A 15,520-nucleotide genomic window follows, 5' to 3' on the forward strand; every position below is an offset into this window, starting at 1 on the left:
TTGGAAGGAGGAGGAGTTGAACAGGAGAATCACCATGAGCAGAATTCTACTGCAAGTCTTTGTATTTTCGTTGTGCTGTGTGCTTCCTGGGTTCCACCACAGACCTGCAGCCCTACAGAGCTTTGTGGCGGGCCCCAGCTGGTCTGTCATCCCTCTGAAAGCAGCTCATTCATATGTATAAGCTGTCAGACGGTTTAATGTCATCAAATTACTCAGAGCAGGCAAAATATTTTAGCAAGATGTGCTCCTAAACTGCCGGAGTCCTGAAAATACCAAACACGCTCTGAGAATCCCAGGCTGGTTTGGGTTGGAAGAGACCTTGAAGCTCATCCAGCTGCCACGGGCAGGGACGCCTTCCACTAGAGCAGCTTGCTCCAAGCCCCTGTGTCCAGCCTGGCCTTGAGCACTGCCAGGGATGGGGCAGCCACAGCTTCTCTGGGCACCCTGTGCCAGCGCCTCAGCACCCTCACAGGGAAGAGCTTCTGCCTAAGAGCTCATCTCGGTCTCCCCTCAGGCAGGTTAAAGCAATCACACCCCAACCCAACCACACCGTGTCCAGTCTCCCCGTCGCTCTGACCCCCGCAGCCACCCCGCTGACCGCCCTGCCCACTGCCCGGGGCCGCGCCAGCCCCGCAGGGGCGGGCCCTGCCGCTGCTCCTCCTCCGGCTCCCGGGCGGGGCCTGGCTGCCGCTGTCCCGCTTCCTGCCCGCCGCCCGCGCCGCGCTCTCCCTACCTGCGAGGTTATGATGTCAGCGGCTCATTACCCTAATTATGCTGACCTCATAGCCGGGCCCAGCCAATGGGGCCGCGGCGCTCTGCCCACCTGCTAGGAGGAGAATTCCATCATTCCTGGGATTCCTCCCCGGGCCCGTGCAGCGAGCGGCGCCGGGGCTCGCCGCGCCTGCTCCGCCTCGCCGCCGGGGCCCCGGCCCTGGCCCGGCAGTAAACAACCAGCTCTCCAGAGCGCTGTGCTGCGCCCCGCTCCGACCCGGCCCGCCCGGCCGCTCTAGGCACGCCGCCGCAGCTGCTCGCCGTCCGGCCGGGAGCACCCTGGTGAGTGACCCGCGGAGCCGAGCCCCGCCGCCGGTGGGACGTTGGAGACGGGAGTGAAGGGGACAGGTTCCCCGCCGCCCTCTCCGAGCGGGTCCCCTTGCTCCGGCCGCTGAGGGGAACGAGCATCGCCCCGCCGGCTCTGACAGGCGGGACGCGGCGATCTCATGGCCGGGGCAGCCCCGTCCCGTCCTCCGCACTGCGGGGCTGCCTCTGGGCCGGGCACCGCGCTGGTCCGGGGGCCGCGGTGGGTGGGGAGTGTGGGGTTACCTCAGAGAGCCCCCTCAGGCCCGCCCGCGCTGTCGGCAGCACCCGGGCCGCCCCGCTGCCGCGGGGGTTCGCAGCTGTCCCCCGCTGCCGACCGGTGCCCCCGGGGGAGGGACGGCGGTGTCCGGGGCTGCCCAGGTAACGGCGGGAGGGGCGGGGGGAGCTGCCGGGAAACAGCCGGCGGTTACCTGCGGGCAGCGGCTGCCTGCCATCTTAAACCCGCTCCTCGGCCTGCGCCGTGCGCACGGAACACTCGCCGGTGGCACCGGGTCCTGTGGTGGAGCGCCCCAGAGCTAGCCCGAGGCACTGCTGGGGTGTGCGCGCCTGGTGTGTCCGTCTGTAGGGACTGCTTAATGTACTCCGGAGCAGCGCGGCTCCGCTCTGTTGGGGGAGGCTGGCTTTGTAGCTCCCAGCTGTAATCAGTAGTAATTAATTGTCCGAGCCCAGCTGACTGCACATGGCAGCAGCGCACCTCTGTCCTGAGAGCCGTTTAACCACCGTCCCACTGGCGCCTGCCACACCGTGCAGACAGCTACTTACCGCTTTACCCTGTTGGTGCTTCGGCATTATCGGAACTAATGGAGGTTTTTGAGTTAAACCGCAGAGGAGACTGGTTGATCAGGATCTCCAGGCTTCCTCCTGCAGGGTACTCTCCAACTGTGCAGTAGGGAGTTGTTAGAAGAGCGGTTCTGGGGGAGGAACCAAGTGGAGGTTGTGAGAACTGAGCGAAATTCTCCTTGCAGCGCTATTAGTAAAGCTTAGATCCGGCAGCAGTCTGCCTCTCCCGCCTTAATGGTGCGTAAACTTTTTACTTTCAGGCTCTTCTGCGAACTTCTTGGCCTTTATTTGTATTTTCCTGTCTGCGGACTCGGGAGGGTGTTTTCCATAAATGCCCTATAGCTCTGTTTGATACCCCGGTTATAATCTTGATATTCAGGATCAGGCTGCGAGGCTTTTGGGGAGCAGTTACAGGAGCTGCTTTCAGTCGCAAGTAAAGCAGCTCTGGCCCGTTAGACTGCTGGTGGAATTCGGGTGTGACCGTGCTGTGCATGTGCGTTGGGTTTGGGAGCGAACTGCTGGGCTGAAACAGTTGCTGGATCACCAGCACCCTGCAGGCACGCTGTGGGGAATGGGGATGGCGTTTGGTTGACGGGTGTTGTGTTCCTAAGCCTGCCTTACCTCAATGAGATGAATGCTACCGACTAGCTTTAACACCCACCATAGAGTAGGGGTTAGGCCAGTGCTAAGTGCTGAGCACTGAGAAGTGGTGCTGGAAGGGGTGCATTGAATAGTGGGATAGTATAAAATACACCCAGTCGCTAAACCAGCGTAGAAAATCACTGACAAAGGCTTTTGGGGCGTATTAACTGAAAAGCACGTTCACATTATAAAGCATAAGGAGGTGTTTTTTTAAGTATGTGTAGCTTTGTTAACTAATACAGTATGGAGACACTGAGAAGGCAAATTGCTTTTGGTTACATTTGAGAGCTTTCTATAATAAGAGGTAGTGTCAGTTCAGCTCTGTTTTCTTTGGTTAGATGTTTCATAATATGTTTGCAGCAGAATGTGTAACAGGATGGACTGAGCAGTCTCGGTAGATATGTGGTCAGGTTAGACTTCTCCACCTTTAATTTCTTATGTTTGTTAGCGTCTAATTTGAATACCACTGCTAATAGCATTCTTTTTAGAATGTTACTTTGGTAAGGAGGATTTACGCAACAAGCAAACAAAAAACACAAGGTAAAACGCCAAAGCTTTGCTTTAAGCTTTTAATTTTCTGTGTGATAAGTTAAATTGGGAAGCTGTTTCTGCTTGAAGACTTGCCTGTTCAAACACATTTTCCAGATGCAAAACGAGCATGGGGAAAAAAAAAACCAACCAACCCCAACCACCAAAGTACTGAATAAATACATTACAAAAAACCCTCACCAGAAGGGGTATTCTGAGGATTCCTTGGCGGAGTAGCATGAATGCACTCTGAAGATTGGGAGTTTAAATGCAGAAGGATGATCTGTGCTACATGCTAGTCACACTTAGCGTTAACGTTTCACACAGGTATCTCCACAGGGTTTATGCACCTGCAGGGAGAAGCTCCAATTTAAGCATGGTTGAAGGAATTTAAATGTGTTGTGGCTATTGAGGACACATTGAATGCAAAATGCTTATTGTTACTCTTATTCACAGTCCAAATATTCTTTACTCTCTCCTGTCGTAAAAAATGAAAGATGTTGACCTAGTTTGCATCAAGCTTATGCTTTATCTTCCCTTACTCTGTAGACTTATTGATTGTGCTGATAAATTGTGTCTGGATTTCCTCTTCAGTTTAGCTTTCTTCTACTTCAGTCAGCTGGAGACTCTTTCTCTAGGTGCTTCTGGTTCAGAACTGGACAGGAAAGTACCATGCCCGTACCTTCCTGGATATGAGCTGCTTTTGACCTATCTGACACTGATCTTCAGTTAATCTTGTTTTCCCAATACTTCTGTTTGTCTACACTTCACTGAAGTCCTCAATCTTGATTGTTTCTTGAGTGTCTTGTTGGCCCTCTCTCACTTTCTCGTTGTTATAATGGACTGTTATTAATCCACTTCTCCCTCTAAGCTCATCTCTGCAATTTCACCAGACATATGAATTCAAGTACCAGACTTTTCTCTACATCATTGAAGGGTTCAACCTTTCTCTCTCCTTGGCATCATGTAGACGTCTATCTCTAGTTCACACTTGCCAAGCTTGAGAGAGCTCTTTCTAGTGTCTGCTTTCAGATGGTTCTTATTAATGTGTTAGCTATGGCTCTAGGCCATGCTGCTATTCTGTCAGTCAGACCTGTAATCCAAGTATCTTTATGACTTTGACCTCTTTTTAGATCTTCATGTCCAAATGACATATAAACTCTTCTGATTTTTCTTATCTGCACAGCATGCCTTTCATACAGGTCTTTTGTTCTCATTGCCCAACTTTTTCCTTGTTTCTGTCATCTAAGGTGTTATTTCAGTTACTGGTTACCATCTGTTACACAAACCCCATCATATCTCCATCATAGAGATTGCTGCTGCAAACAGAATCTTCGAGGTTATGTCAAAACTTATCTGTCTCTTTGCTATTCCCCCTTTCTTTTGTTAATCAAATAGAAAGATCTTCTCTTTATTTGAAATCTTCCCTGACATACCCCACTGTGAATATTAACTTTGTGGGATTAAATAAACGCCTCGTTGTTCAGTCTGCAGTTAGTCTCTGGTGCTGTTTCTCTGCTGCTTGTTTACTGAAGCTTCAAACAAGCAACTTGAGGGTTTTTGCCCACATGCTTTCCCCGCTGCTTGGAAGGTGCTGTACAACCCATGAAGTCACTTAACTGTTCATTTTAAAAGACTTCATTTCTCCATAGTCTTAAAAAAAATAACGATGTTACCTGGCATTCACAGAGCTGAGAGTACTCCATATGTGCATGGAATGTGCAAAAGACTGAAAAGGAGAGGGAGAGTAATGTGCTGTTTCATTCCACTCATGGGTGTTATGTTCTTTAAGTGTTGCATAAAAACCCGCAGCGCATCAGTGTTTAGTAACTTAGTTGTCTGTCAGATGTTGTGTCTCTGATTTGACGTTCCAAGTCTTTGCCGTCTTTTCAGAATGTTTCTTCACTGCAGTGTAGGTGAGATGACAGATTAGGGGGATGTTGAGTGGAAGCAGTAGCTGATAAATAAAAGAATTAAGATATTAAACTAATATTTGAAATTACAGTGGATAACGCTGTTTTGAATGCTTGTAAAAGTACTTTTGGTTTGTGTCTGTAACGGTTAAGATTTTGTAACAGGGGAGAAACTTATGAAACTGTTCCCACAGTATTTAAATTGGAGCTATCCAGAGGAGGTTCAGTTTGTGTTCTTTGCTAGTCACTTGTTTTCCCTTTTGAGTGTAGAGCAATATACTTGCACGTAGGCTGGAGAGCTGGGGTTTTACCCATTTAGGGATGCTAACAAAATCCAGCTTAGATCTTTGTTGGTTTCTGCTGTACAGACAGGTTTCTGTGTCTCACAGAGAATTAGCTGCCTTTCATCACGAGTATGTTGGGGTTTTTTTGTCAGAACCCTGGAAATTGAGCTATTTCATTTCTGAAGCATGAGGCCTTCTGAGGGTGACTGGGCTGTTCTCTGAAGGCTGCCATGGCGTAGCTGTAGCAGTTGCTGTCCTTGCCACGATGGAATTAGGGTTTTAGGCTGCAAACTAAGAAAAGATTCCTTCTCTCTCATTCTCATAGGCAACCTTCATTTCTTTCCGGAACTGCTGTCCCTGGCTTGTGAATTTAGAGAGAAAGGTATTTCATATTATTTGAAAAAATAATCCAGAAGTTGATAGCTCCTTGAAGGTGATTTTTATAACTGTAAATGCGTTCAGCATGTTTAAAAGTCACAGTACATATGGTATGGCCCCCTGGAATTTGCAGATCTCTTGACAAACAGTGTGGCTTCAAGGAAGCTCTTGAATGACCACAGCATTCTTCACAAGACCTTAACTGTTAGGGAAGTACTTCTGCAGCTCTCTCATGATGTGATCTTTAACAATATGCAAAGCTACAAAACTCTGTTAAGGCTAGTTTTAGTGAAGTTGTTTTTAAAGTGTCTAATTTCCTGAACAGAATTAAGACTTGGCTGCTGTTCCCTTCTCTCAGTGTGGACTTCTGTCACTAGCTGATTCTCTTACTAGGAGCATGTTTCGGAAAGGGACTGGGCATCTGCTACTCCTGTTATTTGAAAAGTTCTGGAAGTCTTAAAGCAGCAATTTATTTCCAATGAGACATATTACTATCCTTCATATTGTTATTTATCAAGAGGTTTTTTGTAAAGAGTCGACCAAAAGCTGTATATTGCTGTCTTTGAAAGGTAGGACAGAGCTGGTTATTACTAAATCATGAGTTAGCCTTTGGTTTGGCATAGCTGCATCATCTGATCATATGTCTGATCTGATCAGACATACTCTAATCATTTTTCCAACAGAATTTTCACTTTGATAGAGGAATCTGTGTGAAAGGGTTGGTAATCGACAGCCTGGTGAGAAATAAAGTGGTGCTATTTTAGACTCCACAAAAACAAAACAGGAAAGAAACCAATCATCAAGGCTGAAAGGATCAAAGTGGAATGATGCTGAAGGCTTCTTTAGTGAATGCTCTCTTCCAAGTTTTTGCTTTGGTTTGGAACATCAAATATTGTTTAAAGAAATGTTTAATGAAGACAGACTTGGTAAAATAAGAATCTAAGATCTTCTTTCCTAAAACCTCTTGCCTATATGTACTGTCTTTAAATGAGAGAGTTAATTGATTTTGTAAGTTGGGTTAAAACACTGTTCTTGAGCAAAAGCTGATTCTGACAGGGAGGGACATGCATGTTTTAATCCTCAAGTGCTATGCTTAGTTATTTTAAGTATGTCTCATCCACTTGCACAGTTCTGGGCAAACAAGACTGGATTTTTTATTGAAAAGAGATGTTTTAAATTTTAAAAATACTTTCAAAATACTTTCTGTTTCAAAAACTCTTTGATTAGTTTTCAAGTCTTTGACATTATTTAGGCTGAAGGAGGGAGGATAGGGAGGTTTATTATTTGTAGTGCTAAGTCAAGGAAATTGCTTCCCAAACATATGCTTGTTGTTATGTCCATATACATGTGTTTGAGATTTAGTAGTTGCCACTACCTTTTTAAGCTCATACTGTAAAGTCAGTTCCAGTAAGCAGTTCTTATGTCAAACCAGCATGCTAGTTTTGCAGGGGAAACAACCAACAAAACTCTTAACAGTCTGTCCTGGGTTCAGCAGTAGCAGTCATTTTTCTCCTTAGTAGCTGGTGCAGTGCTAGCGTTATCAGCGTTGTTCCCAGGCTGAAAGTCAAAAACACAGAAATGGGGCTCATTTTCATGTTACAGGAATTATGTGTTGTAAAGGAAGAGAAACAGGGAAAAGCTGTGAGGTGTCATTGTGATTATACAAGTTAGTTTTCTGTTTGTGTTATTACAGACACACACACACACCGTCCTTGTATGTTCATGAGTAAGAAAATGTCTTAATGGCTTATAAGCTTTGGATGATTCTACTTTGGCTTAGGAGAGTATGGAGTGCAAGTCCACTGAATACTATGGATCTAAAGCAGCCTTATGCTCATGTAGGCAGTCAGGCCAGCTGTCATCTTCACTTCAGATGAGTTGCATCTTTTGCTATTGTCTCAAGTAGCTATTTACTGGCATGGAAGGCCAGCATGTGGGAGGGAAAATTGCTTATAGCATACAGCACATAACCCTTCTGCAACCAAATAAGCAGTGATCACCAGCTTCAGTCAAATACTTGAGAATTTGGTCTTCTGGTTTGTTTTGGAGGAGTGGTTGGTGGGAAAGCTAATTCCAGTGTTCCTTGTTTTCAGCAATGACTTAGTTTTAACAAATCATGTGGCAGTATAACATGAAAAAAAGCAGCAGAAACCTGCATTTTCCATTATTTCTGCTGTTGTGCTCTTGTTCATGACTACTTCCTTCTGTAAAATCTGGTGGGGGGGGGGTGTGTGTGTGTGCTATGAACAAGTGGGATGTTACCTAGGATGTTGTTTTGTGGTGAGGACTCAGTGAGTTTACTCTTTGAAACTTTGGCTCTGAATTTTCCAGGATCCAGAGAGGAATGGAGACTCCATTGGATGTTTTGTCGAGAGCAGCATCTCTAGTACATGCCGATGATGAGAAACGTAAGTCTGAAATTTAGTTCTCTGCTTTGTTGAATCCAAATGCTTTATGTTTATACTGTATATCAGCCTAGATGCTGTGTTCATCCATCTGCGCAGCCATCTGAATCCAAGACATGTAGAAAAATGTCTTCAGAAGCCCTTCAGAGGTTGTCTTCCTCGTGTCCAAAACCAATACGTGGCAGTTAAATTAGTACACAAGAGAGAATTGTTCCTATGTTTGGAAAATGTACTTAATGACTCATATAAAAATGCTCTCTTTTCCCAGTTGCATTTGCTTTGTTAGTGAACAAAAAGTTATAATGGAACTGGTGTTGAACTGGAGATGGTTTTGAGAAGATCCTTAATAATGTCTGGTAGACCTGTTCTTGTTTAAGAACACATAATTGGGTGGGCACAAGTTTCCACCCACACATAACTGGGTGGGCAAAGATTCCTTTTCAGCTCATAAAAACTAAGAGGTGGACTATTATCAGTAATGAGCACTTAATTTTCCTTTCCCAGCCAGCAAAAGGTGAGTACAGGATTTTAACGTAGCAAATTATGTCAGCTCCAGCTACAGAGACTCATGATGCCAATCACTGCTTTTAACATTCACAATAAGTGTTTTAAGATGGGTTAACTACTGTTAGTGTTTTCAGGTCAGACAAGTTGCAGTACTGCTTTGTAGAGCAGATTATTCTCTGCATGTTTAGTAATAAACGTCTTTGGTCATTTTTTTGTCCAAGTAGCGTAAGCACTCAAGGAGTGTATGTATCTTGGATATCAAGTTGTATAGATGCTGACTAGAAAAATGCTAGTTTGGATTTCAGACTGCTTTTCTGTGTAGCTTCTATGCCTAAAATCACCTTTTAAGAGAAATCCAGCTTTTCTTTTGGTCTTTGTTCCTTTATTCTGTATTTATTTTTTGAAAAGTAATTGCCTCAAATGTTGAGTAGAAACTGATTTACTGCTGTTGCTATTGAACCTTCTAAAATAACTGCCAAGTAAACATAAATGGTACATTTGGGCAAGTCCCAGAATTTGTGTGTATGCTCAAATAACCAAAGTAATAGTGGCGCACTCTTCCAGAGGTTTGTAAGATGAAGGTTTCATTTCATGGCTCTTTGCTTTATAATGGGTATTGGGTTTGGTGGTCTTTCAGGTTCACCTCACTATGGGATGCGTACCAGTTTTACAGATCCCACTGTAATAGGATGACTTGGTTGTCTGCTAGTTACTTACTGTTACTAGTAAAATGAACAACAGGCAAAGTCCTTGAGGAACTTCTCTGGCCTGGAGGATTTCTCCTATAAGCTAACATATATTTGTAGAAAAGGCAAAAGTTTAACTTACTTTCTTTTCAATACATTTTCTTACTGCATTTTGAATATGTAGTCTCCATTTTCTTAGCTAAGATACATTCTTTCTGGTTAACTTGCCTAAGACTCTAGTTTGAATTCCACAGGGTAGGAATGTTGGGCTGGATTTAGAGAATCCTGAGGAAGTCTGAGTCAGTGCAACTTGCATGTGAGGAAGCTGATCTGTATCTGGTTCTAATTTATGTTCCTTTAGTCTTACCACTTAGACTTAATTAGATTTATGCCACTCTGCAGCTTCTAACTGATGCTGTCTTCTGAGTTTGTCCTTTTGTTGTGCATATTGCACACCGAGAATGCTGGAGTACAAAAACCTGCTAAGAGGAAGAAATGAGCCTGGTCACTGAACTTACACTTCTTTTGTGTCAGGTTTTGTGGAAACAGTGCCAGCCAGACCTCACTCTGTGTTACAGAGTGGGTACCAATAATTGGAAGTTACTCTTCATCTTGAATTTAGCAATTATTCTTGAGCTCTCCAGTAAGGTGCCTGGCTTGCTGCTTCTGGAATTCTGTGGTCCTGTCTGTGCTTCTGTGTCCCCTGATGGGAGAAGATAAAGATACTTTCTAATGGAGTTCATTGCTTACTTACTGTCCAAGCTTGGCCTTCATTTTAGTGGAAGGGAAGCATATAGTGGTGTAATTATTAGCCAGTCATCTTAAAGGCTTGTCACTAATTGCGTACTTGTCAAGTAAGGGGAAAGGATTGAAGAAGTCTGTGCTGTTTAGGAGCAGCTGTTCACTGCCAGACTAGGTAATGTGCAACTATTTTATCTGTAAGTAAAACCACAGTATAAACATAGTAGTGTTTAAGTAAAGAAAGAATTACTGAAAGTACAGTTTTACTTCCCATAATTGCATTGAACAGCAAATGTTTAAACATGAAGGAGAATTACAATTCTGTATTTCTCTCACATGAAAATAAGGGGTTTTGGAACTGGTCTTCCAGTTGGTTGGTTCCAGTTTGGAACTGGTTATCTTATCAAGTGTTTTAAAAGCATGATCTTGTTATTGAGAAAACAGTGAAGGAAAATGGTTAACAAGGAGTTGCACTTGGAGTTCATAGCACTGTGTACGCAGTCTGTGCTGATTTTATAGTAACACTTAACTTACACTTCCCTCCAGTATACAACTCCAGTTTAAGAACATGGGAATGAATGAGAGAAACATGTTTCTCACTCTCTTGGGGTAATATAGTGAAAAGCCTGCTTTTGGCAAACGGAAGAAAATGTACTTCCACGAGGAAATGAAAGGTTTGGAAACAGCTAGTAAATGGCACAATAAAGTCCTAGGTAATAGTTTTGCATTCAAATGCATTGTACCAAATCCATACCTGTTGAGTCTTGATTTGTTTTGAAAAACTGATACAGGACTTAAAAAGGTGATCTTTGATCAAGCCATGCTTCTTACACACGTACTATCAGTTGCATGCGTCATCCTTTGTGAATGGAAGCCTGCAGTTGCTATTCCACACTTTTTGCCTGTGAACACTGTTATTATTTGGCAGCAGTTTCTTTTATGTGGTTTAGTTAAGACCACTTCAAATAATTAAGCTAGACCATACAGTTGATATTTCTAGTACAGAAGAATTATTGTGCTTTAAAACCCATGCCCTAATCCCCTTTGTAATAAAATCCTTATGTAGACAAGCCCTACAAATCAATTTTTACTGTTCTTCATTCATATCAGTCAGTTCAGTGAGGGAATGAATCTGTCCTGGCTACCATCTCATAATTAATAAATATGCAATGATTAGATGTTTTGGATAGCTGATCCTAAATGCATGTCACTTTAAGGCTGTGTTAAGAACAGCTGATTAGTTTTTAACACTCTTGGAGAGGATGATGACTCTGTAACCTGATTGTCTTTAAATACAAAACAATCTGTACTAATGTTGAAATATTTCTAGCACCACCAGGACTTTTCACCGGCACTACTGTTTGTTTTGTAAATTGATAGCAAATTATGGGCAGCGAGCTTAAGGTAGGTTTTAATATCAATGTTTGCAGAAGTTTAAATAGCTTCCATCCTACTGTGCGAACACTTATATCAGCTCTGAAAACGTTTAAGATACTGAAAGTGTTTTGACTGAAAGTGAGGAATTGCACAGAACTTGCTGTGTGAATGCAGTCAGTACAAAGACAGTCTCAACCATCAGTTTCATTTGAGCTGTTGGGGGTTTCTTGTGTTTCCCTCTGCTTCTGCTTCAGAAGTGAAAGAGCAGTATCATGTCCCAGTCCTTGTTCATTTTCTACTCACAAGTTCACCCCATCCGGGGTACAACTGGGAGGAATAACACATTTGTAGTAACAGTATTTTGATTGAATGCTGTTCTTCAGTGCTTTCAAAGTCTGGGGATTCTTCATCAGGGTTTGTCAACTCTTGGATGTCTCTTACCAACCAGCCCAGTGCAACTTTTCATTTAGAGCTTGACTCTTCTTCAGGAGACTTTTCCCTTACTGTGCTGAGTGGAGGATAAGAAGTGCTTTGTCATTACTTCCCCACATGGAAATGAGTGGACTTGCCATGTGATGTTTGTATCTTCTTCTATGGCAAATCAGAATACTGATTGGTTTTTTTTTTCTACCAGGTTAGTGATTGGATGAATGTGTCTGTTGGTTCAGAAAAGGCACAGGGATTTGATACACACAAATACTTAGGCCTTGAAAATTAGGAGTATGGTTTGAATCTGCTGTTCTGCAACTCAGTTTAATAAACTGAATTCTTTAATTGCAGAAATCAATGTGCAGTTAAGTAATTGAATAGCTTTTATGAATTAGCAACTGTGCTTGTGGTCAGAGCCTATCGCTGGTGTCTAGCAAACAAAACCCGTCAGTTTTCTGGAGGAAAAAAGAATTTCTAATCAACAGTATCAGCAAAAATCTACATTTGTAATCCCTCAACAGCTATGAGAGGTGTTGAAAGTAGATTTGTCAGTCATTTACATAGTTTTTGATCAGTGGGAGGGAAGAGGCGGAGTCCTGTTAGTTTTGGAGTGGAATATCTGGCATAAATAATTATGTACTTTTTCTTGAAAGGGGGGAAAAGTCTGGAAGTGTGATGTTTCAGTTTAGTAATAATGTGATAGAAAACCATATGTGGTTCAATCACTGAGATGCAGCCTGAAGCATCTGTTGTTGCTGTGTGAATACCAAAAGCTTTAAATAATAAAACTGAGAGTAATGACATGTGTAGTATTCTACTTTTAAATTTATCAACCACACAGATTGGAAAATATTACTATCTGCTCTGGTTAAAATATCAGTTAATCTGGTTTTTAGTAAAATACCTGAAAGGCTGAATTCTTGACCTTCTGCTTTTTTGTCTTTCAAAACTCTTTAGCCTTTTGTATTACTTAGTATTTCACAGGGAAGCTTCCTGTAAATGGTGTTAGGACCTTTACCTCAATTTTAGGGTTTTCTTGAAACTAGGAGTATTCAGTAGGATAACTGGTTGGTTGGGTTGGGTTGTTTTTTAATAAATAAATTATTCTTACCTCCAGAAAGCTTTGCCCCCCCCTTTATTTTTTTCTCAAAGCTTATTGTGGCAAAGAAGTAAAGAATGAGTAGAGTTATGTTTTCAGCTTGTTAAATAGGCTGGAAAATGGGGCAGTTGTCTGCTTGGCGCCTAGATGTATTTTAGTGGCAGTAGAGCACCATTAGCATGAGCAGTGGAGGGATGGTAATGCCTTCAGGAACAAAAGCGTCTAAACATTTTAAACCCCCAAATTTGCAAGAGGTTCAGCTGCCTACAGTTTGTAAACATGTTGTAACATCCTTCAGCATACCAGATGTTTCTACCCAAGCTGTGCTAGCTCAGGAAACAGGCTACTCAGAGCTCCTGAGCAATGTCAGCCACACAATGTGGCTTTTCTTTCTGAATCCTTCTTAGCTAACTGGTGCTCAAATGCTTGCAGTGATTGGTGGCATTACCTCCAAGGAAATGATGCTTACAGAACCACTCTATAAATGCTGTTTGGCAAATGGAGGGGGAAGAGTCTTCTTCCCAGAATGGAATTTGTCATCAGATACCAAGCATTGCTCTGAAAATTGCAGCTGACCGAATACCATACTGTTAGGCATGATAGCACATATGCTACCACATGGAACTTCACAGTGCACATGCTTCTTAATGGTTGGAGTCTCCAAAATGCTATGCTTGGTGCTTTGTGCTCAACTTGACTACTTTGCAAAAATAGGTATTTGTTATATCCTGAATTTTGAAACGATGCAGGGAAATTATTCAGTCGTGAGGCTTCGTCTGTGAAGTTTTCCGGTAGTGACTGAAACTCCATAAATGAACTGGTTTTTACAGATAGGCAGAATGTACTGCATGTGAAAATCTGACCATTCTTTATGTGGTAAATCTTCTTTGGCTTATTTCATTATAAAAAAATCAGTTCATTAATTAGGAGGACCGCAGGGTGCCTTCCCAGGGTGTTCTTTCCACATCTGTAAGAGCACGGAGAATCAGGACAAGCCTGGCAATGTCAGTGTCGTGCATGGAAAAACTAGTGTTTGTATGGGGAAGGACTAGTAATAGGAAAGGAGTTAAATCTGAATTATTTCTGAATGTTTTGATATACTTACTACTGCTTATCTGCTTTTCCTCTAGTTGTTTTTGTAGGTACTTCTTTCAGCACTTTATCCATGCGCTTTACAACTTCCTTCTTGCCTCTGTAGCACAGTATGTTAAAACTGTTAACGTGGTCAACTGTTTCAGCAGCAGTGCAGTGTTGAAATCGAGGTGGCCCTAAACAATCTTTACTCCTTTTTCAGTTATACAGTCTTTAGTGGAATGATCATGGAATATTTACAGGTCTGTTGTTAACAGAAATAGGCAAGTTCTCAGTTACTAAGCATATGTTTGGTATTTTCCTTTGCTGGGAAACCCAGACTATTCTTTTGGTATGCCATTTAAATTTGGACCTGGAGGAGGAGGGATCTGAACACGAGTTTTCAAGTCCAAGATGAGTGTCCTAATTAATGGTGTATAAAATAAAAGGAGGATACAGTCAATTATCACACTGTGTTTTACTAACTCATGCCTGTTGTTCTGCTTCAGAAAAAAAACAAAAGGCAAGAAAGAAAAGCAGCAATGCTTTGTTTCAGGCTGAAGAGAACATGTTTCTCCCCAGGAAGCAAACGTTGAAGTTACTTGCTTTTGTGTGGTTTTTTTTCCCCCTCTTTTGCTGCTGAACCAGAAATCAGTTGCTTGTGTTAGCATAATTCTGGCTACAGATCTGCTGTGCAGCCATAAACAATGTCGCTACAGAAACTTCTGTCATCCATACGCTTAAAAGGAGAAATGCTTCTTATTTAGCAAATAGAACAGTGAAGAGTGATTTATTGCTCTCTTCTGACTTTTTCCCCTTCTGTTCTGATTTTAAGCTTAATGACATATTCATTGAAAGGTTCTGAAAACACTACACAGCATTACAAGAGTATTTCTGTCCATCCACTACAACAGTATTGTATGAGGTTATAATACTTTCAAAACACTGGAATTAAGTTTGCTTTAGATATATATTTGTTGCTTTGTAAAAGAGAGAAATTATAAACAGTAGTTGGACAGGAATAGCCTTTTCTGTTCTTCTAAACAGAATAATTTTAGTACATGCACTAGGCTTACTTTAACTGAAACTTTAACTGTAAACGGCTTTTATTTGCTGGGTCTTGCCCATGCTGTCTGTTTGGTTCATGTGAAAACATCTGTGTGTTATAGTTGCAGCTTTATTGCTATAAATCTCTGGCCTTTATTGCCTTTCTTTAGAGCCAGTTCCATCTATCCCTCTTTCCACTTTTTGTATCTTAGTCTTGCTTAGCTGTTTTAATAGAACATATTTTCCAGTTCTACTGGTAAGATTTCAGAGTTGATTTTTTCTTTTCTAAAGACCTTGTCTTTTAATTAACCATTATTTAATGAAAAGATGTGGCAGATATGGAAGGTTCACAAAGAGTGTATGCTAATCCCTGCTTTGTAATGATTTCTTGGTTTCATCTTTATTCTTAGATCAGTTATGTATCGGTTTTGAGAAGGTACTTTAAAATGTATTCTGGAGCTATGTTACTGAGAGTAGTATTTTGGCTTGAGGTGTGCTTTATTTCACTTTCTTAAGCCAATGCTTAAATGCAAACATA

General features: G+C 42.4%; 1 protein-coding gene across 1 annotated transcript in view; it reads left to right on the top strand.

Moving 5' to 3' along the window:
* The first annotated feature begins 968 nt into the window (after nt 1-968).
* VGLL4 (vestigial like family member 4) overlaps nt 969-15,520 on the top strand; it is a 75,915-nt gene continuing 61,363 nt past the window's right edge. The window contains exons 1-2 of the mRNA XM_061357867.1: nt 969-1,053; nt 7,952-8,028. Of these exons, the coding sequence (XP_061213851.1) occupies nt 7,965-8,028 (64 nt within the window). The 5' untranslated portion in view covers nt 969-1,053; nt 7,952-7,964. The remainder of the gene's footprint in view (nt 1,054-7,951; nt 8,029-15,520) is intronic.

This window comes from Neopsephotus bourkii, unplaced genomic scaffold (assembly GCF_033783945.1).
Source record: "Neopsephotus bourkii isolate Nb327-2 ecotype Australia unplaced genomic scaffold, CSIRO-AGI_Nbou_v1 NB_923, whole genome shotgun sequence".
Lineage (NCBI taxonomy): Eukaryota > Metazoa > Chordata > Aves > Psittaciformes > Psittacidae > Neopsephotus > Neopsephotus bourkii.